The sequence below is a fragment of the Tupaia chinensis genome, unplaced genomic scaffold (assembly GCF_000334495.1).
Source record: "Tupaia chinensis unplaced genomic scaffold, TupChi_1.0 Scaffold000438_1, whole genome shotgun sequence".
In the NCBI taxonomy this organism is placed as follows: domain Eukaryota; kingdom Metazoa; phylum Chordata; class Mammalia; order Scandentia; family Tupaiidae; genus Tupaia; species Tupaia belangeri.
Genome location: NW_006159943.1, coordinates 444,165 through 445,180, shown reverse-complemented (window position 1 = coordinate 445,180; position 1,016 = coordinate 444,165). Strand labels below are relative to the sequence as shown.

At 63.7% G+C, this 1,016-nt stretch overlaps 1 protein-coding gene across 1 annotated transcript in view; it reads left to right on the top strand.

Moving 5' to 3' along the window:
• Nucleotides 1-1,010, top strand: part of MEX3A (mex-3 RNA binding family member A) — a gene marked incomplete at its 5' end in the record, with an annotated part of 12,574 nt that extends 11,564 nt beyond the window's left edge. The window contains one exon of the mRNA XM_006155224.1: nucleotides 37-1,010. Within this exon, the coding sequence (XP_006155286.1) occupies nucleotides 37-646 (610 nt within the window). The remainder of the gene's footprint in view (nucleotides 1-36) is intronic.
• Between the last annotated feature and the right edge of the window lie 6 nt (nucleotides 1,011-1,016).

Here is a 1,016-nt window from a genome sequence, read left to right as displayed (position 1 = left end):
TGTGTGGCCCCCGGCCGCGTCGCGTGATCGCCGCTCCTCCGACGCCTGGCGGGTGCACCCGACGGGCTGCAAGCCCCTCTCCACCTTCCGGCAGAACAGCCTGGGCTGCATCGGCGAGTGCGGAGTGGACTCTGGCTTTGAGGCCCCGCGCCTAGGCGAGCAGGGCGGGGACTTTGGCTATGGCGGGTACCTGTTTCCGGGCTACGGCGTGGGCAAGCAGGATGTGTACTACGGGGTGGCGGAGACTAGCCCCCCGCTGTGGGCGGGCCAGGAGAACGCCACGCCCACCTCGGTGCTCTTCTCCTCCTCCTCTTCCTCCTCCTCTTCCGCCAAGGCTCGAGCTGGGCCCCCTGGTGCTCATCGCTCTCCTGCCACCTCTGCAGGGCCTGAGCTGGCCGGACTCCCGAGGCGCCCGCCGGGAGAGCCGCTCCAGGGCTTCTCTAAACTTGGTGGGGGCGGCCTGCGGAGCCCCGGCGGCGGGCGGGATTGCATGGTGTGCTTTGAGAGCGAAGTGACTGCTGCCCTCGTGCCCTGCGGACACAACCTGTTCTGCATGGAGTGTGCAGTGCGCATCTGCGAGAGGACGGACCCGGAGTGTCCCGTCTGCCACATCACAGCCACGCAAGCCATCCGAATATTCTCCTAAGCCCCCTGCCCCATGCCTCCTGGGCCTACCCCAGGGGCCCACCCTGGACCTGTTTTCCACTAAGGCCTTTTGGAAATCAGTGATTTGAGGGGCAAGGTGTTTAGAGATACTCACTCGCCGGGAGGGAGAAGGGAGGCGGTGGTGGCTGGAGGGTGGGCCACTTTCGGAGCCTCTGGTGACCCTGTCCTGGAAAAATTGGGAAGGGACCAGACCGAAAATTTTACTAGAGTTGCAACTCTGATACCTCAACACACCCTTAAATCTGGAAGCAGCTAAGAGAAACTTTTGTTTTGCCAGAGGTGGCCACTAAGGCAACCTGATCCCCCTCTGCCCACCTCCCCAGTGTCTCTCTACCCCACCCTCTGTGGAG